This window comes from Episyrphus balteatus, chromosome 1 (assembly GCF_945859705.1).
Source record: "Episyrphus balteatus chromosome 1, idEpiBalt1.1, whole genome shotgun sequence".
Lineage (NCBI taxonomy): Eukaryota > Metazoa > Arthropoda > Insecta > Diptera > Syrphidae > Episyrphus > Episyrphus balteatus.
The window spans coordinates 174,326,343-174,350,721 of NC_079134.1; the positions used below are offsets into that span (position 1 = coordinate 174,326,343).

A 24,379-nucleotide genomic window follows, 5' to 3' on the forward strand; every position below is an offset into this window, starting at 1 on the left:
AATGTCATGTTTAATTGTTATCTCAACTTTATTTATTTATTGTAAAAATTATATTGAACTTTTAGGTTCATGCAATGACCAATGAGTTAACGAGTAATTTGCACTTTATTTTAAGACGATAGCTTAATTAGTTTTTGAGTAACGTTGCACGGCGCGGAAAAAAACGTGTTTCGAGAAATATGTTCGTTTTTGTACTGTGGTAGGCTCGGAACGCATGGGTTTCGGGATTATCTGGGGTCTTTTGAGGCTTCATTCAAGACTAAAACATATAAAATTTATTGTTTCTTCGGTTGATAAATGAACTTTTTAGGGAAAAAAATAATAATGCAAAAATAAAAAAAATTCCAGAGGGTTTTCCCCCCTTAAGTTAGTATATATTTCAAAAACACTGTTTAAGTTTTTATTTTATTTATTTTTTATTATAGGTATTTTACAAGCATAATAAATGGATTTAATGTAAAAAAATCAAATAATTTTATTAATTTATTAAACAAATTATTTTTTGTTAAAATCTCAAGTAAAACTCAACAATATAGGTATGATGAATTAACAAAAACTACATTGAACATGTTTGTATAACTTATGGCAATGCTATCTCCGTTTTAGACAATCTAAGAAGGGATACTTTGAAGATTGAAGGGAGCAAGAAAGTCGCATGATATTGTTCATTTTTAGAGTATTATTGGTATTCAAAGATAATGCTCAAAAATTTTATTTGATCAGAATAAAAGAGTAAAAGAGTTTCAAAAATATTATAAAGTCTTGAACTTGTCTTCATAAAAATTGGTACCTACTATACAGATAATTATTTCAAGAAAATACTATTTAAATACTGATACGTTGAAGTCATTGATTCATGAGTTTAATGACGTTTTCATAAAAACTCTTGTAGGTATAAGGCAAATTAGAAACTTCAAATGAATGAAACCGATACCTAGCCCTTAAACTGATGTCATGTTAAAATCCATATCCATTATCATAAAGGCATCTCTCCCAAAATCCATAAAAAAAACTATGCGTCTACCATTGATTTATTCCCATCCCAATTGCATTTGAGTATGTGTAGTGTATCTGTGTATCTCCTCCATTCTCACATCCTCGCTTAGCTCTAAGGCATCACTCACACTACACTCGCTTTCAGATGAGGATGGAAAAAAAAAACAATAAAAACAAACGCACATTTTGACCCATTAGAACATCGTGGATAATAAAATAGAAAGAAGAAGACAAAAAAAATCCGAAGCCATAGAAAACATATACAAAAACTGAGGGTGAAAAACTGTAAAAAAAAAAAACCGATGAAGAAGCAGCCGAAAGCCAAAATAACACACACACAAGGAAGACAGAGAAGCAAGCAATCGATTGCATCTACTTTAACGACCACAACAACAACAACAACAAAAATAATACAAGAAGAACAACAAAACAGAGACACACACGAAACATTGTCCGTCCGACGATCCGAAACCCCGACGAACCGAACAAAACCAAAGATTCGGATTCGGAATTCAGTTTTTGGCGGTCCTTCATGTTGGAAAGAATATAAATTTAATGAAAGTGCGTGAGACACGGTTTGTTTATATTCTTTTTTTTCCTTCCTTTTTTTGGTTCGTCATTCATTCGTTTGTGATTTGATAGAGAATTAAAATTTTAAATTTTTGTGGCTTGAAAGATATCGGTCTTCTAGCTTTTTTGTAAACCCTATAAAAAAATGTTAACCACACCAAAGAAGAAACTCGGTGCAGTTGCGAATTCCAAACGCAACTCCAAGGATACGACAGATACTCCCAAGGATACAAGTGATAAACGTGATTCGATGGTGAGAGTGTTTGAAAATGGCACCCTCGAGGGTGCAATTCAGAGTGCTACCCCTTTAGGGGCTGTAGCAGCACGTGAAAGTGTGACATCTTTAACGCGTCCTTTGTCATGCGTATCAGTGGCAATGTCCGAAACAGTGATTACCTCAAATAATGACGATACCAAATGTGATAATTCGATTGAAGAGGAAATCGAAGAAGAAATTATATTAAATGAAAGCACAGCTCTGCTCGAGTCTGTGATTACCGATTCCGTCCTCAATCATTCCGGGAGTGATAGTAACATCCTAGAAAGTAGCATTTACAGTGAAGTGCATTTGCCTGCAGCTCCACAACAAACCACCATTGATGTCCTCAATACCAGTACCTGCTCGAGGGAGTCTCGCCAAAGCAAGAAATCCCGCAGAAGATCGAAGAAGTGCAATTCGCTGCGAACGGCTGATGCCTTTGCCAGTGCATTTCCACCACAGTATACGGCAATTTTCATAGACCCAAGTGCCAATCCAGGAGGACTGCATCTCTCGAGCAGTCCAATTGAGCAAATTGCTGCTGCGGCAGCGGCAAGCCCGTTTGTCGATAGACATCATCATCAAATGATGTCGGCAGTTCCTGTAAGCGGTCACAGGTAATGATACCCAATAATCATAATCGTTTTGCTTCTCCCGCATAAGTTTTACCTACTCCACCTACTCCTCTATCAAAACCCATGTTTCCCCAAAGTACTTTTTCCTTTAGGGCTATAAATGGGTATAGAGGTCGGTCGGTTGGTAGAAAGGTATTGGTTTGGTTTGGTATACTCCTATCAAGAAATGTTGCGAGCATTTTAGTTTTATATGGTTTCCATTCCTTTATAACATTTTTGTTGTATATTTTCTTGATGTTTGTTACTCTTTTATGTTTTTTGGATTTTTTGGACACAAAAATGGGGAAAAGGAATAAAGAAAATTATAAATTACCAGGAATCTGGTTCTTTGGAGGAATTGTTTTTGTTGTTGTTCTTTTATTCTTAGAAATAATGGAAACATTTTTGAGGGGATGAGGGCTTTTGTTAAACGATGACAACGGTTTCCATTACAATTTGTATTAGATATCTGAAGCTTTGGAATTCACTAATTAGGATTCTTTACCTTGAATTTTTTTTTGGGGGGGGGGGGGGGGGGGGGGGGAAATAAGACTATTGTAAAGAAGTATTAATCAGAAAGGAAAAGAATTGTCTATTTTAATTAATCAAAACAAATTTTTAAAATATTTTCTAAATATTTGCTATTGTTAAGTGTTCTTATAGGATCAAAAGATTTCTGAAAAATAAACATTCCATTTCCGCTTATTTTGAACAAAAATGCATTTGGATTTTATTCAAAATTGTTGTTTGGGCCAAAGTAGTAACTTGACATTGAAAAAACATTTTTGCTTATCTTACTCAAGTAGCACAAAAGTCTAAGATACACCAAAATATTTGGTGTATTTTTTGCACTTTCGTGATATGCATTTTGAATATAAAAAATACACCATTTTCTCGTATAAAATAAACTCCGGTGGTTAAAAAAATATACCGATTTTGGTGTATAAATGTCACTAGTGGTATATTAAATGATCTGTTTTTGGTGAAAATTATCCCTTTGAAATTGAAAAATACACAATAAATCTATGGATAAAATACACCATTTAAATTATTCTGATTTAAAATTTGAACCAAAGTTTATTTTTTATCTCTTACAGTTTGATGAATTCTAATTCACACCATTTCTTATGAAATAAATGAAAATGAATTTTTATTCACTTTCATAATATTGCCATAAGAAACCAATGGTTAAATATGATTTTGTTTGCCAAATTTTAAAACGAAACACATTCTATCTACTAATTTTAGATGCTACCCCCTCTAAAAATCGACCGCCTCAAAAATGTCAGTGAATTAATGATTTTTTTTTTCGATTTCAAGAATCCATTTTTCAAAAATTATAATTTTTGTGTTGTTTTACATTTTTTTAAGAAAAGTTATTTTATAATGAATCGAAAAAACTAAGAATGCGGGACTATTAGGTCGATAAATATACTATTTTAATAAAATAATTAATCGCTGTCTTCTATTTTTAAATGGCGTCCATTGAAAAATATGACGTCTCCCACATATGCATTTTGGTGAATTTTATGTCCACAGGGTGTGCTTCCTACACCAAACAGAGTGTACAAAATAAACCGTTTTGGTTGATTTCAGAATCAAATAATTTTATGCACCATTAATGGTATATTATAAAAACAACTGAAAATCGGTGTATTTTTTGCACGGAATCTTAAAAAAATGTTGAAATTTTGTACAGAAAAGACAGTGGTATAATTTTTATACCACTAATTTTGAGAAATACACCATATTTTTTCAATTTTCTCAATTTTACACCAAAATTAATGAATTTACACCAATTTATACACAAGTGTGCTACTTGAGTAGGCGGTATCTGAGATATTTTTGAAATACCTAAATTGTTTTTTGTAATTTTTTTGATAGTTTTTATAAATGAGAAAGCTTGTTTTAATGTTTGTGAAAATATAACCTGTAGGTTTGTAACATTATAAAAAATAACTTGTTGAAGCCAAATATGTTTTTCGGGAAGGGGATACACAAAGGCTAACTATTGGCTCTTTTTTAAGTAAACAAAAATTCTAAAACATGCCAAACAGCACAAAGGGTCTACTAATTTGGTCTTAAATTAGTAGTTACTAGACAAAATTTGAGCCAATTTGAAATTGTACAGACCTCCGATTTCTCATTAAAAATGGATTGCATTTTCAAAAAAGTACGAGGTAAAATTTTAAAATCTTGTGGGGGAAGAGTTAAGTTATCAGTGATAAATTAATGTAACTTTTAAAGTTATTCTATATTGAAACTTTTTTCTTGCGGTGTAAATTCATCTCAAAATGTAGATTTTGTGGTTCTCTAAATTTTGTATTCCAAAAATTGCAGTTGTTTTATCTAATTAAAAAAAAAAATAAAGTAGGTATTTGTAAAATATTTTAAGTTAATTGTTGATAGACAAAAATTTATTCTACAAATAGGTACAGGTTTGAATGAACTATCCTGTAGAAGATATTGCATTTTAAGTAAAAGTCATTATCGTAAATTTCAGCTTTTTGCCTCTTTGAGACTTTTTAAGGTTTTTTTTTTTTTACTGTTTTTCATTAATTTGAAGCTGCTGATTTAAAATTTAGCTGTTCGAGTTTTCAGCGGTTTCCAATCTGGTGCTCGTTTTCTCCAATTTTGTTTTAACTTTACAATCATTGGTTTTTGAAATGAGACTTTACGCGTCAATGTGATATCTGGAACTAGAATGAAGTCATGAATTAAAGTTCTTTACTATCGGAACTGAAATCATTTTTCAGTCTGAATTAAGCAACATTTTTCTGCAACTAGGAAACCAATTTTAAAATGTATCTTTGATTTTAAATGTTAATTACGGCTTTCCAAAACAACGCCAGAATTTTTTTTTTTTTGAAAAAAGGCCAAAAAAATCTTCTTTCAGAATTCCTGGATAAAAAAAAAACAGCGAAAAATGGAAAATGCAAGGAAAAAGTCTGGTCTTTTTCTCATTTATGTTTTCGAAAACAGTTTTTATTATTTCTGTTTTTTTTTTTTTACTATTTTAAGAACAAAAAAATGTCTAACTTTACTAACGACAAATAGGTAATAATTATTTACTAATTTTTAACTGTAATTTATTACAATATCTGGTCAATTTTCTTTAAGGAAATGAATATATTTTTTGTAATTATATTTTTTTAATACTGAAATAATTAAGGCTGAAGTTCATTGATACAGGGTGCCCCACAGTTGCTGCCACACTAGAAAAACCATGACTTCCTGAGTTAATTCAAAGAAAAAAGATCACTTTTGCTGGCGATTTTTTCAAGTAATGTCATGTTCTCTAAACTACAATTGCATAATTTAAAAAAAAAAAACATATTTTGTATTCGTAGTCAATACCTAACTATAATAAACTTGCTCTTGTTTTCATGAATTTTTTTTTTAAAGAGCATTTTAACCATTTTTATAGGTATGTTTTCTTCCTACTTTTGTATTGCCACCGAAAAAAACTGTATAAAAGTTTAATTATAGTTTTAAAAAGATTAAACATTCATAAGAGATTTTAAAACTGCTAAAAACCGTAAAATAAAATTTATTATTAAGAAATTTAACTTTTTTTTATTTAACGTTTTTTGTTTAAAAACATAAATAATATTCCAATTTTGTGGGAGAAGTGCTTACCAATTTAAAAAAAATATGTATAATACATATATTGGTTTTTTATCGTCAGAAATTTCTCCCTGAACTGATAATTATCAGTTAGACTATCAACCGATTAATTTCAATATAAAAAAAAGATATTCCTAGGAATAAGCTTTATTTGAGGTTTATCTGACTTTTGAAATATTGGCCCTTAATATAAAATACTGTCAAAGTAAAAAAAGTGGGAAGAAAACATTCAAAAAAATTGTTAAAATCCTCGTTGAAAAAAAAATCCGGGAAAACTGTTGGATGAAAAGGAAAAAGTCGTGAAACAGTTGGAAATGGTTACAAAATCTTTTTGAATAAGTTGTAGTTTAGAGAGGATAGAGCTATTTTTAGAAAACAACAAGAAAAATACTTAAAAACAGGAACTCATCATGTTCATCTGTGGCGGTGACTGTGAAACACCTTGTATAATATACTCTAGCACGCATCCTTTATTTTCTACTCGGTGTAGATGACAAAAAATTAACCATATAACCCCTTGAAATCTGATCTTTTTACCTTCAAAAAAAAAAAAAAAAATTAAAACAAAAACAAAACCAAGGAAAAAAACAACTTCATTCATCTATCATCAATTTTATGAATGGTCCACTGAATTAATTACAACAACAACAATAAAAAAAAAAAAACTTAACCACGTCACGTTCGATGTAGGTATAGAACGAACATTGAACCCTTTTGCTCTTTTTTTTTTTGTATTCGATCCAAGATGTCAAAGTACACGAAAACCCATCTTTTTTTAAATTGAGTAGACTTCCTTTTGGAAGGTTTCAAATGACAATATACTTGAGGTTTGTGGACAAAACGACCAACACAAGAAAAAAAAACAACATCACTCCTCTTTGTTTGTACTTTGTTTTTTTTTTTTTTTGTTTTTTTTTTGTCTATCTTAAATTTTTTTGAAAAGAAATACTTTGACCAGTTTGTTTGACTTTTTTGACAAGATTGAACTCACAAACACATGATGGTCATATGGTGAAAGATGACGAAAATAATGGAGTATGGATAACAACATATGTGTCATGTGTTTGGCTTGTGGAATCATTTATTATTTTCTTTTATTACTAAAACGTTTTTTTTAAGTGTTTTTTTTTTGTATTCTTATTTTGGCTACTGAAATGAAAGGAGTTTAAAGAAGAGCAAATAGTCTTAGAAATTTTACGATGAAGTAGTCAAATGTGTAAACATAGAGTTGTTTTGAGTCTTCATAAATATTTTGATTATATTTTTTGGTACCATCAACAAAAACTTCTTTTGAATTTTATTACCAAATTATTTCTGTAAAATTATAAACTTACAATAGTTTTTGAAATGTCTTTAGAACTAGTGATGGAAACTATTGACTGATTTGTGCCTTCTATCGAATAGTTTCATTCATTCATTTGAATAAAAACTATCGAATAAAACTATCGAATTAAAACTATCGAATTAACAATCGAATAAAAAAAACTATTCGAATGAAAAAACTATCGAATAAAAACTATAGAATAAAAAACTATCACAATGAAATAACTAAAAAATGACAATAGTCACTATTTCACAACTATCAATAGTTTAATAGTTTTTCTTCGATAGTTCCCATCACTATTTAGAACTTTCACAAGGGATGTCAAAAAAGAGTTCTTAGAATTTAGAATATTGAAAACCTTTAACCAAAATGATAACATGGCTACCGAATTTAGTAAACTCAAAAAGAAAAAAAAAAAATATTTCTTAAAAGAACTTCAAAATGTCCCATAAAACTTGGTAAAGCTTGTGAAGAATTCCCATTTCGAATTTTTATCTTGTAAAACCTAGAAAAATCACATAAAATAATACCTTGTCCTTATTTCTTTGGAGTACATACTTAAAAAGATTTATAGCTAATAAGCTCTGAAATTACTAATCTTAGAGCCTAAAAGCCTTGTTAAACCTTAAAAAGTCCAAAAACTGATTAACATCCAAAATGACCAAAAAAACAAAGAAAAGAATCCAAATTTATTTTCAAAATGAAAAGCTATTAGCTATAACCTTAGATTATGTTTAACACATTTTCACACCTCTAGAAGCTATTTAAGCCTTAATTATTATTGTTTATGGCTACATCAAAAAAAAATTACAACCAATCTTCGATGATTTATATAACGAGTCTGCCTTCTTCATGAATAATTTATTGAAGTTTTCCTTTAACATTGTTGTTGGCAAGGTGGTTTTTCGATAAAGACACGAGACACGAAACGTCGCGTCGTCGTAACACAACGCAAAGTGATAATTATAATAAAAAATTATAAACAACAGGTATTCCGAAAAAAAAACCATAAATGTCGCATTGGTTATGGAAGATTGAATGAAAACGGTATTAAAAGTATATCTCCAACCCAAATATACTCCCTGCTTCGATATAATCAAATAAAATTTATCATAAACTCTACAAAATTTTCTTTCTCAAACCCTACACACATACAAGTACAGACTTATACCTACTTCAATAATGGAAATGCTCGTTAAAGTGCCGAATAAAATTTACTTGATTTTTTCTCTCCTGATACGTAATCTTGTTCTTTTCGGTGGCAAATGTAACAGCAACGGCGGCGGCGTCGTCTAATGGCAAAAAGTAAGATCGTAAAAAGTTACTTTCAAGGTGTATGTTTCTACTTACTCCTACAAGAATAAAAAAAAGAAATTGAATGAACCACGACAAAGGGACATAAAGCTTAAAATAAGAAGTAAAAAAAAAAAACAGAGAAAACACACGATTTCTCGTAAAAGTAAATGTAAATCGCATTAGCAGGCACGCATTCCAAATTCGTCCTGCTTCGTCTGTCTTATATAGGATTGGTTTAGGTACGTATATCTACTACCTTTATAAGGATTTTTGTGGGCTACTGGGGCATGTCACGGAACATCGCGCACATCCTGTGAAATGGATCGAATTTTCAGGTCGTCGAGCTCTTCTTTTGTATAACCACCGATACCTACTCACCTTTTTTCACTTAAATTGTTTTTTTTTTTATTTTTTTCAATTTTTAACCTTTTTTTTTTGAAGGGAAATTGAAAATTTCAATTCGACAAATTTATCACTTTGAATCCGGATGGAAGACAGATTTCAATCGGTTAAAATGTCCGTCGTATATACAATGGAGTTGTTATTGCTTTGGATACATATACATGCGTGCACAGGCACACAGTAAATTTGAATGGGCAATCAGGATAATGATGTGGAGGTGTTGAGTGTATACCATTGACTCGCGCACTCACATTATATGCGGTTAGAGTACTTATTTGATATTGAATTTTCAATACTTGTTTTGTTATATATTTATCCTCTATACATGTTCATACAAATACCTGCAAAGGTTTATTTTAAGTAATTTATTTTAGATTGACTAGAAAATATATATTTTTAAAGTTAAATCGATTTAACTTTGGAAAAAAAAAGTAACTAAATGACCCTTCGCATCTGAACATAATTTTACATATTTATTTATTTAAAATATTATTTATTTAAAATTATTTAAAATCAAAACGAAGAAGAACCTAAAATAATGTACATATGTAAAATGGACTATACTCTATTGGCATGTTGATATAAAGAAAATATTAATCGATATATTAAACAACTCCGTGAAGCCAAAACTGTGACCGCAAAATTTTTGAAGCAAACTTATCTAATTCGTTTGTCCACCATTTGTCCATGTTTGTCCACCAAAAATCATCGTTGTCCACCCTTCAAAAAAATTTTAGAGCAAATTCTTTTTTTTTTTTTTTTTTATAGGAAGTCTGAAAAATGAAAAATGGTCTAAAACGCATAAATTTTGAGATAGAAAAATAAAATTGCAATCGTTTGTCCACCTCGAGTTCTATATGCATACCAAATTTAATCGTTTTTCAACCCTTCGCTTAGGAGATATTCAAAAAACTAATTTCTGACTGAAAATTTGTCCACCACAAGTTCTTAACGTATACTAAAAATCATCGTCTGTCCACCCTCCGTTAAGGGGGGAAATTCCCTCCGGAATTTTTTATTTTTTCATTATTTTTTTTTTTGCGTAATAAATTTATTTATCAACCGAAGAAACTATTTTCAGTGGTCTTAGCCTTAAATGAAGCCTCAAAAGTGCCTAGATAGTCCCGAAACCAATGCGCTCCGAACCTACCATAGTACGAAAACGAAAACTTTAAACGCATTTTTTTCGAAACTAGTTTTTTTCCGCGCCGTTCAATGTAACTCAAAAACTAATGAAGCTATCGACTTGAAATTTGAAGCAAATTACTCCTTAACTTATTGGCCACAACATGAACCTAAAAGTTGAATAAAATTTGTACAGTAAATATTTTTTTTAACTACTTCTTTGTAAAAAAAAACATGGTTTTTTTTCGTTTTTTTGATTTCTAATTTTTATTTTTCATTTAAAAAAAAATAAATTTAGGTTCATGCAATGCGTACTAATATCATCTAACGGAAAAAAATTTCCTTTTTGATTTAAAATGATTTCCTGGACCTGTGCATTGCACGGCGTAAACTAGAGGCGTCAACTTTGAAAGGCTCCAGATATACTTACCTAATAATGTCAGTAATACCTTGTCTTTTTCCAAATTTCAATAAGTGCTTTCAGTTTTTCATAAAAAAATATTGAAAAAGGTGTCGTCCAGAGGGATTTCCCCCCTTAAGGAGATATTCCAAAAAGAATTTTTTTATAAAAACATACAAAAAAACATACATCTCATACAAAATATCATTTTTCTAAAATACCAAAAAAATATTGTTTTTTTTTTCAAAAATTCAAACGGCCATCGTTTGTCCACCTGTCCGATGGATACAAACCAAAAAATCATCGTTTGTCCACCCTTAGTTTAGGAGATACCTATTCAAAAAACAAAATTTAAAATTTACCAAAAAAAGATAAATTGTACCTACCTACTGAAAATTACACAGTCCCTAAAAATCCCCAAAAATTACTTTTTTCAAAAATTCAAATTTCTGTCGTTTGTCCACTTCGAGTTTTTTACGTATTCCAAATCGTCTTTAGTCCACCCTACGTTTAGGAGATATTAAAAAAAAATTTTTAATAGCAACTCTCATTTTTTTCTAAAATGCCCAAAATTTATTTATTTTTTTTTTTCAAAACTCAAACGAGCATCGTTTGTCCACCTGTTCAATGATTACAACCCAATAATCATTGTTTGTCCATCTTGAGTTTAGGAGACATTTAAAATATAAACTTTCAAAACTCGCAACAAAAGTTACGCATACACCACAGTGTATCTACTGAAATTTTCAAAATCTCCAAAAATTACTTTTTTAAGTTTTTTTTTTTTTTTGAAGGGCGGACAAACAAGAATATTGGATGGACAAACATGGACAAACGAATTAGACAAGTTTGGTTCAAAAATGTTGAGGTCGCAGTTTTTGGTTCACGAAGCTTATAAAAACAAAGTTTCAAAAATATTCATTAATTAAACTGAAAAATTGAATTTTTTTTTATTAAATTATAAAATTCGACTTTCAATAATTTTTGTTCGCTCGTAATTTAGTTTAAAAACAACATTTTCAATATAATAAACATATAATGCATAAAGAGAAACAAATTATTATAATTCAATAACCGAACAATATCCTCTAGCCAAAAATCAAATTTCCCACAACACTCTAATATGGGAACTTTGCATCCAATGCAATATCAATTTATTAATATTAACAAATAAGTACCACCACCCTATTCAGAACTCTGAATAAAGCAAACAAATTAAAGTCAACACAAAAAAAAAAACATACAAATCATTGATGCCACCTGAATTTTCCTGTTCTGTATGATTTTCACGTTTACTTTAACCAAATTTTGACGATAAGTAGTTGCTGTAATAAGAAACTCCTCGGCAGCAGCAAAAGTATAGACAAAGAAGGCTAGAGGGACAAATAAGTGGACACGAACAAACATAATTGTCTGTATTATTTACATTACTGTGCTCCAATGGCATATTGAAATGACGTCTCAGTCTCTCCACTTTATAGATACTCAAACCGTCCGTTTGACGTTGTTGTCGTCCGTAAGTGCTCAGATACATTTATATTTTGAAGACCAAGTCATCGTCGTCATCGAAAATGTGCTCATTAGAGACTTCAATTTCATTTAACAAAAACAAAAGCCAACTAAAATGAGAAAAGACAAAAAAAAAAAGGTGAGGGACTATGGAGACATTTTGAACAAACAACATAACCATCATCATTATCGAGGTTGGAGGCAGGAAGTGCGTTTGTTAATTACCATTCTAATTTCCATCACACTGAGTTGAGAGCGGTGTGGATACAAAGTCTCAAAAGAAACGAACTGAGAAATGAAAAAAATAAAGAAAGAAAAAAAAAAGACAATGAGAGATTTAAGAATCTCACTAATGACAGAAGAACTATTAAATTTCGACAAAAAAAAATCAAGCTTATTTCCACATTAAGAACTTCTTTTGACAAAAGTATATAAAAATAAAACACCTTTAAAAGGGTTTTTTAAATTTAAAATATTAATTGCCGCCCAACGGCTGGTTGGCGGCTGATGACTGTGGTTCATTGTATATAGCTTTTGAAATCTGCTGGTAAGCAGCTTATTCAAGCAACTTTTTTAAGCTTCAAAAAAAGAAATGATTTTTCTTTCATTAAATGACGGGACTTAAAATTTAAATCTCTGATTTTAGAGTTGTTATAATACAATGGACGAAGAACTAATTTTGGTGGATTGTTAGATTTTTGGTTCTCACTAATGACAAATTTAATGAGATCGACACATCATTTCTCACTTAACTTATATTCACTTTTCAAAAAGATTTGAAGTGATTTCTTTCTTTTCATTTTTTTTTGTCGGTTTTTTTTTCAATGATTTGACAGATGATTAGGCTCATAAGGTGTTGATATATCTGATATGGTGAAGTTTGACACTTTTGTTTATTGAAATTGTTTATTGGTATTGAAAGAAAAAAGGAACGGTAAAGTGCATGATGATTGAATTAGGTACATTTTATGTGTCATTTGTGGAAAATGTTGTTTACGAAAGTGACACATTTTCGAAGAAGTGAAATGGGTCAACTTTGATAAACTAAACATGGGTTTGGTCTATTTTTGGATCTGTTTGACACAAATTAGGGATTTGTTTATTGAAAGACAAATTCTTTTCTTTCGCAATTGAAAATGAAAACATCCTTAATTTAACTGAAAAATAAAAATAAAATAAATATTAAAAAAAAGGTACATATCTCGAGCTACAGCCTAAATTAGTGAAGTGATTTTCTTCAAACTTTGTAGTTAGCAGTTTTGGGTGATTCTCTAGAGGGGAAATCGAATCTTTTTTTTATGGCCAAAACTAACCGTATCTACCATAGCTAGGGTTGCCAGATATATTTTGACGAAACTAGTAATCGAGATGTAAAATCCTGGACTTTCCGGGCAAATAAGGACACAAAAAAGAGTACAAATCTAGGACAAAAGGAATGCATAGTTTTATAAAAACAAAAAAAAGCGGAACAATCTTTTCAAAATTTAACTAAAAATCACATCTTTAACCCTTGTTCCCGTAGCATTTTTTCTTATTTTTTTTTCACAAAAAAAAATAAAAGTAAAAATTTTAGCTAATATTACAAAAGTTGGAATGTAGTTACAGTAAAAAAAAATTTAAAATTCCATTAAAATCCAATTGCTCAAAATTTTAAACGATTTAGAGCCAATTTTTCAATCTTCTGATAAAAGGCTCATAAACAATCAGATAAAAACATTGAATTTTTCAATCAAGAATAATTTATTCTACAGAATAAAGCTAGAACTACATCGAAACACAAAGTGAAAAAAAGTTTAAAAAGTAAACAAAAGTACAAAAAAAAACAAAAACAAATTTATTGATGTGACATTTAAAAATTTAAATTATTTGAAAAATAGGAAACTTTTTTTTACTTTTTTTCACTTTGTGTCAAATTGTCAAATTCAAAAATATTTAAAATTAAACGTCATTTTTATTCATGATTGTTTTTGTTTTCTTGTGTTCCACTGTATTTTTTTCAAAATTCTTTCAAAACAGCTTTGACAACTGACACAATATTTTTGTTGAGTTTATTCCTTAGAATAATTTTTATTCGTCTCTGAAAGAAGCAGATAGTTTTATTCTAAGGAATAAGCTATATTTGCTTGTTGAAAAATTGATTTTTTCTCTATTTTTTCTAAACGACTGTTTAACTGACTATTGAAAAATTGGCCCTTAGTTAAATGCTAATAGAATTTTTAGTAAGTTACTATTTAAATTAAGAAATGGTCTTTTTGACTTAGCAACTTACTTAAGCGGCCTTATATTTTTCTTAAACGTTTAAAATTTTGCTACTTGCGTCTTACAATAAGGTACCTACTGTAATAGATAATAAAATTTAAATAAATTATTAAAATAAATTTTTGTTGGTCAGAGAATTCACTAACCAGTACCTCATACGCACATTTTTGAGTTTCGATTATATTGGAACAGAACACAAAAAAGAATTGAGCAGATAATAGACCAAAATAAAAACGCCTCGCTTTTAATGAACTCGATTCGTTTTTTGAATAAGGAATGAATTAAGAGTAGCATACAAAAAGTGAGATTTTTAAAGGCTTCAAAAGAGTACAATCCCGGGCAATTGATAGAAACTATCCCGGACGTCCCCCACACAGCCAAAAAAGAGTACATGTCCGGGAAAACCCATACGCATGGCAACCCTAACCATAGCTATATAATTTATCTAGAAAAGTAATTTTTTTTTCAAAAACGGCTCTAACGATTTGATTAAATTAAAATTTTTGTGTGTAGGTACTTATACAAAAAAGAGCCAATTTTTGAAATAAAAAAAAGATTTTTTGTACCGTGATTAATGGTACCTGCCATAGAACGGTTTTATTTTTTTGGTTTCTGAATATCTCGTACAAAACTAACCTGATTTCAACAAAAATTTTTACAACAACAGCAATTAAGTAAAGGTAATATTAAATTTTTAAGAAAATTTGCAAAAAACACATTGTTGGATTTTGAAAAAATATTTAAAAATTTTTTTTTTGAAAAATCAATTTTTTGAAAACGGGTTGGTGAAAAATTTTAAAATTTCTTTTTTATGTGTAAATTAATTATTTCTTCAAAATGGTATACCTACTAACCTTTTCTTGAAAAATGTTAGAAAATGTTTATACATAAAAAATTATTTAAAAAAAAAAACAACTCCAACGATTTTCATAAAATTTTTTCTAAAAATTTCTTTTCATAAAAGAAATCAGATGGCATTCTTTTATAATGATCAAATCAATAAAAACGGTGTTTCATTAATTATAAAAACATATTTTATGTATTTTTTTACACAATCGGAAATGTTTTAATAAAAGCTTTAAAATACGAGTAACTTTTACCATAAGAGCAAGTAGGTACATGCGACCCATGTCGTAAATTTTATTTCTCAAAGTGTTCAATAAACAAAGAATCGAAAAGTTTTTGAATCTGGATTTCTTTTTCTATTTTAATATAATAGCTATTTCTTTTTGAAAACTTAAAGAAGTTCAACTTTTAGGCATCATCAAGTATTCCACAAAAAAAGACCCTTAAAATTTTCAACTAGTAGACACATGAAATCTTTAGGGAAATCTTTTTTTTTTTTTCCTAGGTAAATTATCGTTACATTTCTATATGATACACACACAACACAAAACGATTATTCGGTTAACCCATCATAGTCGGTAGAAAAATGTTGAACTATACAAAATCAGATCATATAACCCAACACCAAAGCTCCACATTATAGAGTGATATTTATAGCTCCCAAGAGTATACAACACCAGTTTCAAATTTATATGTTGCATAGAAATCCCCAATCTCAGAACACAAAATAAATCATATTTCTCTGCTTGTGAAGGTGTGGGAGAAAAAATCCCTTTTTTTTCCCTGATTCATTTGGTTAAAGCTTCCGGTTTTCTCGTATTTCATTTATTTCCTCTGTTTTATTCTATATGAAAAGAGTTACCCTTATTTTTTTTTATTTTATTTCTACTCAAATTTGGTGTGATGATAATTTATGTTTCCTATACCCGCAACGAATAACGGTGATGGCCAACGATGTTGTTTAGATGAAGACTATTGCTATTGCATAAGGGCATATTATTTTAATTTCATACAACACCGTGTTCTATAATACGATGACGGCGACGGATGGACGGACGTGTCCAGCATCATTATATCTCATCTCATCATCTGCATCACTGACCACCAACCAAGCCCTCCTCATTTTAAGGGAAATCATTAAAATATACTAAAATGCATCTCTGACCCTTGCTCGATGATGATGGCCATCATCAGTGAGAGAAGGTAGCGCAGTATGATTATTGTATATCTCTCTACTTGCGGTGGGTATCTTTCACTCTATTATTGTTAACAGGGTGTTTCAAAAAAATAAAAAAATAAAAAAAAATAAAACAGGAAAATTTCACAAATTTTTTCTTACTTTAGAGAAATAAATACAAATATATAAATAAAAAAAATAATAATTAATAAAATAAAAAAAAAAAATAAAAAGTTTAAGATGCAAAACGTCAAGGCATTCTACAGGGTTTTCATTGAATTTTCAAAGACCTTTGTCTTTCAATATGGTAAAGATTCCTGTTTCAGACATGTATCTCACTAAAATCCCTTAATCACACTGATATTATAAGGAGGGTAAATTTTCAAAAATATATTTGTATTCATTGACTTGAAACACCCTGTTTGCAGAGTATAAGCAGATAATCGGATTTAACATGCCCTGAAACAGACTGATACTTGCAGAGAATTGTTTTAATTTTTTTTTTCTTTTGTGTTCATTGTATTTTACGACATTCACTAACGTGTCGTTAAAATTATTTTAAACTTCTTACGAGAGAGAGAAAGAAATAAAAGATTTAATTCTTTTTACAGTTTTCATCACAAAAAAAAAAACAACTAACACACAAAAGGAGTGTTTATTACTTTGAAGCTCATAAAAAATCAGACAAATCTAGGTTATTGAGTTTACTCTATCTCTCCCCTAGAAACTAACAAAGAACAAAAATAAAGTGTCCCCCTTTATCAGAAAGTCAGCATTATGTAAGCACAAGAACAAAAACAAAAACACCAAAAATAATCACTCTAAATCCCAAAACCAGACATTTTGTCTCAATTTTGAAAAAAAAAAAAAAAAAATCAATTAAGTTTGATCTGACAATCATCGATAGCACCCTGGGGTGTTGATATGAAGTACGACCTTTTTTTTCTTTTAAATTATACCTATGCAGCCTGCATCTTATTTTGATTGCATGGTGGGAGTGTGTATGTGTGTAGCTATCGACCAACTGAATTTCAATATGGCTAGACTTTTTCGATTCTAAAATGCCTTTCGAAACATCAATTTGTTAGCGCTCTTCTATTGCCTTCGGCACCAAAAAAAAAACGAATTTATTGGCTTTTTGAATTTAAGGGAAAACACTTAATCATCACTCTTATAGGGAAGAAAAGAATGAATCTTTTTTTTTTTCAGTTACAAAGGAAAAGAAAAAAAAAATACAATTTTTAAGGAAAAACCAAATAAAAGAAGAAGAATATAACGAAAAAGAATGGCATGGTTCCACTATGTTATTTGTATTTGGTTTGCCTCATTATGTTGCCTTTTTAATGAATGTTCACAGCTGTTTTTTTTGGATTTCAAGAGAGATGAAAAGAAAATTATTTTTTTTTCCTGATATAGAAATGTCATGCGTCTTCTTTTTTTTCAGAAGAAAACTGTCTCAGATGATTTATTGCACACGACATAAGAAAATCATTATTTTAGCTTTTCTATAATCACATGATGTATTTAGTCTTCTCAGCACCTGACTTTCTTATCAAATGAATGTTTTTTTTTTTTATTTAGAGTTTTCCAGAATTTGAAAAAAAATCTTTAACTTATTTTGCTTAACATTAAATAATTTAAGTTTTTATGTCTGCAATTTTACATAACACAAAAAAAAATTTTTACTTGCTCTATTGGGCAAGAGTATTGGTTTCGTGTCGAAAAAAAAAATTGAGGTTTTAATCAAAACCAACATTACGATAATGGAGAATTCCAAAAAAGTGGGTCTCGCAATTCCGTCCGTGCGTCTGTGCGTCTGTACGTCCATCTGTACACATTTCCACAGCCTAAACGGGTGGACGGATTTTCTTCAAATTTGGTACAGATGATTTTTATGGAATTCTGAAAGTTAGTTTTTTTTGTTTTTTTATATCTCGCTTAGAAAGTGTACCTCAGATACAAATTTTTCAATTCAAACCAAATAACTCAAAAACGGCTCTAACGATTTTGATTAAACTTTGCAGACGTAATATTTAAAGCAATTGCAATAAAACTGCATTTTTCGTTTTTCTCAAAAAAGTCAAAAAAGTGTACCTCCCATACAAATTTTTCAAAATTTTGCCCTAAATGTCGGCTCTTCCCCAACATCAACAAATTTTTTTAACTTTATATAGAGGCAGCTCTTAAAATCTACAAGTAAACTAACATAAAAGTGTTTTAAACTGCAAGAGCAAGTACGTGCGACCCCAGTCGTGCATTTTATTTATGTTAGTTTTTGATTTAATTTTCCAAAAGTAAAGATTTAAGTACCTGTGATATACTAAATTCTGAAAAGTTTAATTTTTTCAAGAACATCTGCAACGATTTTATTAAAAAAATTTCAAATATAAGTTCTTAGACAAAGTTTGACGAAAAAAGTTTATTTTTTCTAACATTTTTATTAACAGTTACTTGGCAAAAGACCGTTTTTCTCTTAATTTTTATTTCTCAAACAATTTATTAAAAAAAAAAAAAAATAGAGACAAACATTTTGTAAAACTTAAGTAATCATAAACAAATAAAAAAAATTGAAAAATATAATTTGTGGATTTGAAAAATCAAATTTTTGAAAACGGGATGTTTAAGAAAAAAATATGCTTACTTGTTTTTGAGCTCAATTTCTTATAAAATACTAGCTAACCCCCACCCGCTTCGCTGAGTGCACTTTTATAAAAATTGAACCTGTTTAAAAATAATTTGAAACCAATTTATAGTACCTAATGCTTTTTGATATACAACATTTCTTGCATAAGGAAAAAAATGCGGTTAAAATTACATGCGGTGGTTCCGCTGCGCTTGAGTCTTTTAGCAGAATTTTCAGATGTAAAATATACATTATCCAAATGCACTGCTCAATGAAGAACAGCTGCGCTGGATAAATTTTATGTATTTGAAACGAAAAAATTCGCCAAACTGCTTCGTTACTGCTTATGTAGCGTTCTATTTGATACATAGTGATTTCATCATTCCTTTCAACAGATTCTAATGCAACGCAAGCTATATAGCTCCTTTTATCACATATTTGCATATGTATTTGATAGACTTCACAGAATTACAATACTCGAATTTATGTTGGCTTTGAATGCCTTGTATAATATCGGTGAATATGGCACAACTTCAATATTCACATTTTTCACTTTCACGATCATTGATTTCCCATTTTCTTGAGTGGAACGCCTATGATATAAATGGTATCCATCATTTCCAATAACTGTTTCTGATATCAAAGCTCTTGGATAACGTTTCGAACATTTTGCATCAACCACATGGGGAATTACTATTAGTCTAAGAGCCTACAGCAAATTTTGGGAATGGAGTGATAACCAAAATGTGAGTATGCAGATTCATAGCCTTATAACGAAATCAAAAGTCTGGCAGCTTTTAGTCGCAGCCTTATATGGATTTCGGGAGATTAGATATCGCGAGTTTTCCAATCAATGTGAGTAGGCTAAATTAACACAAATTCACATTCTGTATACAAACACTGATGTTCTGTTATTTCCCCTAAGCCTGAAGACACCAACCTTGACGATGCGATCTATGGAACTCAAGATATAAGTTGTTTTAGTTGCATTGTTTTGGAGACTTTTCTGTTTAAATTTGTGTTTGTTTTTGGCTCTCGGTCTACATATATTTACCTATTGTTCCACATACTCCATGAATTTTTTACAACAATCGCGAACATTTCTGGATCAATCGTAATGACAGGAAGCTCCGCTGTTATGATATCATCTATATTATCTTCTGCAATTATATTCACCAGCCATATCAAAATGCGGGCATGCGGTAACCCCACTCTACTGAGTACATCCAGCATTGTACTTTCCCTAAACCTTTATGTTTAATGATAAAATCCATTAATGATTTTAACTTCATCTTAAACAAATGCGCTATTATATCATTATATCATGCCTATCAACAGGCGATCCAGGCAACAAAAGATCTTTAATTTCTATCCCTGCATGCTTTATTTCCTTTTTAATATGCCAATTTCACCCGTGTGTGTTATAACATTTTCTTATTTTTTCCAGTTTAAATTGACCCACTTTATAAGATCGAAAAACAAAAAAATTGCAAATTTCTTTCAGGAAGGTATGGGGGACATGCTACCCCCCTGCAAGCCCCCTGCAACCCCCCTGCTTGGACACACTATAGTATTTAGGGTGGGTGTCTTATTCCAAGTGAAAGTGCTTACCTATTATTCAAATTCAGAATGAAAAAACAACCGTGAAGCTTAATGTCTTTTTGAAGTGGGTGTTATTGCCTCTTTTAAAAGGAAATAAAGCAGGATATTTTGCATACATATCCACAGCATATTGATTAAACAATCTCCGGCACAACAAAGTATGATTAAGTTCATTTCTGCGAACCTGTACGTATGTCTATGTATGTAGGTAAATTTTGAAAATTATTTGTTTTACTAATAATTATTTTGAAAGTTTGTCTTAATAAATTTGTTTACAAATTAAGCTAAGTTAAAATTTTTAAAAAGCGAGTGTTTTTTTACTCGTACAAATTGACAGCTATGTAAAGATGCGAGAAAAGGTATTATTTTTTTTGATACAAACCATCTACATATTAATACCTTTCAAATAAAAAAAAAATTACCAAAATCGGACCAGCCAAACGCGAGTTTATCGGCCACACACACTAAACGAACTCATTTTTATATATAAGATTGTATAAGATATTGTTAATATTTTTCTTCGAAAAATCAATTTAATGTGTATTTTTAAAATTAATTATTCCTAAACATTTACCAAGTTTCTATATAAAAAGTCTTTAAAAATTTAGCAACTTTAATTTTAAAATCAAGTTCATCCGAGCCAGTCGTGCATTTTATTTTCAATTACATTGAAACATGCTGTTCTTAACAAAGTTTGCTCTAAGGCTTTCCAAAGATTTTCTGTCTAGTAAAATGTACTGGTACCAAAGCAATTGATGAAATGAACTTTTGTGAATAATTGATAGAAAATGGTGAAATGAATTGTCTTTCAATATCGAAAAATTGCAGTTTTTTATAAGTGTTTTTACGGGAATTGACGATATATGTTATGAAAAAAAAATGTTTGCTTTTTTGACAATGTTGCATTAGCTAGGTATTCAAAACTGACGAAATACATATGACATTTTTGTGCTTGAGATATACCATCCTATACAACAAACACAGTGTTTAACACTAGCTACTTAATTTAAAAAAAAAAAGATTAACAAATTGAATTTTTTTCTTTGTCCAAAGTCATAAAAACGCTTACTACCTCAAAATTCATTCAAAAATCAATAGCAATGATATAATACGCAAGCTAATTCATATCAAATTAACACAATAATTATGTTGGTTGCAGCTAAATAATTAATTTGAATGTGATTAACAGCGCTAGCGTTAACAGCACACAACACCCTCTGAACAGTGCAAATGGGAATTTCCATTCAATTTAATCAAATGTAATTAACTTGGAGAATGCGTTTTGTGACAAAACAATAGGTGGGTAAAAATTGATAGCTACTAACGAGTAATTAATAGTAAAATGTAATGGAATCTACGTCAATACCTTTAGATACAAGGAGGTCCTAAAAATTCATCAAGGATAACCTCAAAAAATTGAGTTTCTTTTAAAATTGTTGTAACTTGTTTCTCTTTGAGTATCAATTAATCTTCTCATATTTCTTACCAAAATGCGACTAAGTTTATGTTTCCTTTACACATATTTTTTAAATTATAGCTAGGGTCCTAATGCCTTTTGTTTGTGTAAGATTTATAGATGCAATCATGCATTTCAATTTTTTTTTTATAGTCATTCTACCAACAATAATAAAATCCCATTGCACTAAAACTGCGTTACACAATTCTGCACCTTCCATTTTTATTTCTATCTAACCTACCTGTTACACAACAAAAGAACCCAAATAAGAAAAACCAAGACCGAAAGATTTGTTTAGAAAAAAAAAAAACAAACTCAAAAGAAATGTATAAGAACCCTCACACACGCATCCGAAATGTGCAATCAAGTAGAAAAGAATTCAAAAAGAAAAGAAAAATAAAGTAATGGGATCCTTAAAATGCCCTATTATTCCACTCAACACAGTGTTCATGTTCGTTTTTAGTATTTATAGACACCCGCAGATAATTCAAGGAAAATGGGATCTTTTCAAAAAAGACACAAAACACCAAAACCCAACACAAACACACATAAAAAGGAATAGAAAATATTCTTTAGGAAAAATAACACCGCCACAGAGTTGAATTTCGTATATAAGTTATATCGGAGGACAATGAAATAGATTTGGCATCCCAATAAATTTCAAAAAGTGCTCCATAACAATTTCAACACCTGCTCTCTCACACACACTCGTAGTTTTTCTATATTTTCTATTTTTATATTATGGAACCCACACACATGTCATTCCTTATTTGCCCTCCTTTTTCCATCTCCAGAAAAAAAAAATTAAGTATTTTTCTTTTGAAAATCTGGACAACATATGTGTCCTGTGTTACAGAGATTTTTCAAAAGGACAAAGGACTATTATTTTTTTTTACTAACAAAGTAAAAATTTATTTTTTTTTCTTTGCATTAGATCAACACCCGAAGCAAATCCTGTGCAACGTGGATGCTTTAGAAAATGGTTCTCCCGGCCATCTCTACCATTTGTAATTGGAATTCTGGCACTAGGTGGCGTTGCCTGTACTCTGGGTGGCATTGTTTTGGGCTCTACCGGACTAATCGAACATTCAACACAATATTTAAGTGCTGCTCTCCTCATGATTGGAATTGGAGTGTCCCTGTTGGTGATATCGGGTGCTATATGGAGACTGAGCATACCGGACGAAACCGATGAATGCCCCTGCTTCAGGCACTTGGAAACATGTCGCAATTGCAACAGTCCCTATTGCAATAATCGAATTTTACCCGGAGGCTATCACATGTATCCGGAATTTCAGCATCGTCCGCCGCCACCATCCTATTTGACCAGTTTGAATGAGTGTGCTGTTGGGTAAGTTTGATATCCTTTCCAGGATACACATACCAAAAGAAACTCATTAAAAGCATTTTGTAAAAATAATAAATTTCATTTTCCCCAGATTACTTTTCCATCGGGACATGACCAATACTTTGGCCCAACATCCTCAGTTTCGAATCAATACTCCACCACCGTTGTACAGATCGACAAACTCGTTAAGGTAAGACTAAGTGCATTTGGATCCTTAATAACATATCGAATTAACCTTTATTGTTTTGTATCCTTTTCTCCTTCTCCCTCTCGCTCTCATTAGTGTCTTTGTGCCAGTCAATAGTCAAATGGCAACAACAACATCTGGTAGTTCTCAGCCGACCACAGAAAATCCTGATATTCCTACTACCAATATGAATGTATTTGAAAGTCCTGTGCCAAAGGAGATGACATACCTAGAATTGGACTAAGGAACTTAATGAACTTCCATTGTGTTCAAGAGAGGAGAGAGGCTTTCAATTTGACTCAACCACGTTATACCTATAAAATTCTATTATTAGACTATATTGTCATGTCTGGGTGTCCTTTACACAGACACATAATATGACTGATATCCAAATAACTGTATACAATTTGATATTTATATAAAATAACAGAAAAAAAAAGTAGAAAAATATTTTTATATATTTTATAAGCTTTAAATTTTGATTAAAATTTAAGTGAAATGAAAGGATTTTTGTATATATCCTGAATGAAGAATTATTGTAAATATCGGGAAAGCTATATTCGAAACTATTATTTTTTTTATATGTATAAATAAAATTTAAGTTTTTTTTTATATATTCAACTATTTTCTATAAAGAATATTGTACAAATTACATAATAATAATATTAAAAACTTCTTAAATTGAATAAAAGTGTTCAGAAGTTTTAAGATAAAATTGTACCTATAAAATAATGTAATAAAATAATACCGAAATACTCG

At 30.1% G+C, this 24,379-nt stretch overlaps 1 protein-coding gene across 1 annotated transcript; it reads left to right on the forward strand.

Moving 5' to 3' along the window:
- The first annotated feature begins 1,525 nt into the window (after positions 1 to 1,525).
- Positions 1,526 to 24,162, forward strand: LOC129921525 (uncharacterized). The gene is made up of 4 exons (XM_056003388.1): positions 1,526 to 2,442; positions 23,020 to 23,436; positions 23,525 to 23,623; positions 23,717 to 24,162. Exons 1-4 carry the CDS (start codon positions 1,712 to 1,714, stop codon positions 23,862 to 23,864), a joined length of 1,395 nt encoding a protein of 464 aa, XP_055859363.1. The 5' UTR covers positions 1,526 to 1,711; the 3' UTR covers positions 23,865 to 24,162.
- Positions 24,163 to 24,379: the final 217 nt, after the last annotated feature.

Excerpts from the sequence above, each read along its gene's own strand:
- LOC129921525 (XM_056003388.1), top strand. The coding sequence starts at position 1,712 with ATGTTAACCACACCAAAGAAGAAACTCGGTGCAGTTGCGAATTCCAAA. Across the intron at positions 2,443-23,019 it reads GTTCCTGTAAGCGGTCACAG|ATCAACACCCGAAGCAAATC; the intron begins GTAATGATACCC and ends TCTTTGCATTAG. Across the intron at positions 23,437-23,524 it reads TTGAATGAGTGTGCTGTTGG|ATTACTTTTCCATCGGGACA; the intron begins GTAAGTTTGATA and ends CATTTTCCCCAG.